General features: G+C 41.7%; 1 protein-coding gene across 1 annotated transcript in view; it reads left to right on the top strand.

Moving 5' to 3' along the window:
• The window catches only part of LOC103141414 (transmembrane protein 163), a 17,918-nt gene that overhangs the window by 2,343 nt on the left and 14,703 nt on the right, over positions 1–872 (top strand). The window contains exon 3 of the mRNA XM_007557058.2: positions 22–141. Within this exon, the coding sequence (XP_007557120.1) occupies positions 22–141 (120 nt within the window). The remainder of the gene's footprint in view (positions 1–21; positions 142–872) is intronic.

The following is an 872-nucleotide window of genomic DNA, read 5'->3' on the forward strand; positions in this document are numbered from 1 at the left end:
TGGATGTCTTGTTGCGTGTAGGTCTTCTGGAGAGCAGCATGCGCCTGAAGCCTCACGAAGCACAGAGTTACAGAAAGAAAGCTCTCTGGGTGTCCTGGGCGTCCATCGTGGCCACCATCATCCTGGCTATCGCCGCTTTCAGTGAGTAACATTATTTCACAGAAGCACATGTTTGGATTTCTCGTGTTTGCTCACAACTTCACTTAATCCAAAGGTACATGAGGGCTGGTCTGTAGTTATCATAAGGAAAGACAGTTTGCTTGAGAAGATGACTGAAATGCTCTCTCCCACTTTTTCCTCTTCTTCTTCATTAGGTGGAGATTAGTTCCTGAAAAGAGTTCCCACATTGCTGCAGTGTTGTTGATTACCTGCAGCAGACAAGCACATTAGTAGCAGTCTCTCTGAAGACTGCTACTAATGTCATGAAGGATCATTATGTTTTCATTTGTTCTCATACACAGCAGTTCTCTCTCTCTCAGACTGTATGTGGTGTTTTTGTAAAAAAGAACGTTTTGCCCCAGACTCGTTGCTCCATCACACATCAGCTTCTCTCTTCATAAATGAAACATGGCACTGCTTCCAGATTAGGTGCAGAAATGAGACGAAGTGATGAATGAGGGCAACGCAGCAGCAGGAGTTACTCTCTCATTACTCACACAGTTGTTTTCTTTGATTTAGGGCCCAAGAATTACATGAGTAGATGATTCCAGTGGTTTAATAATGTCAGAGTAATTTATTTTAGACACCGCAACAGCTTAGAAGTTCTTAGGGCTGAAACGATTAATTGTGACTAATTGATTATTGAAATAATTGTTAACTTATTTGGTAGCTGGAGTCCCCAGACACAAAAGAAGATAATTCTTTTCGATTAA

Source organism: Poecilia formosa, unplaced genomic scaffold (assembly GCF_000485575.1).
Source record: "Poecilia formosa unplaced genomic scaffold, Poecilia_formosa-5.1.2 Scaffold83, whole genome shotgun sequence".
Lineage (NCBI taxonomy): Eukaryota > Metazoa > Chordata > Actinopteri > Cyprinodontiformes > Poeciliidae > Poecilia > Poecilia formosa.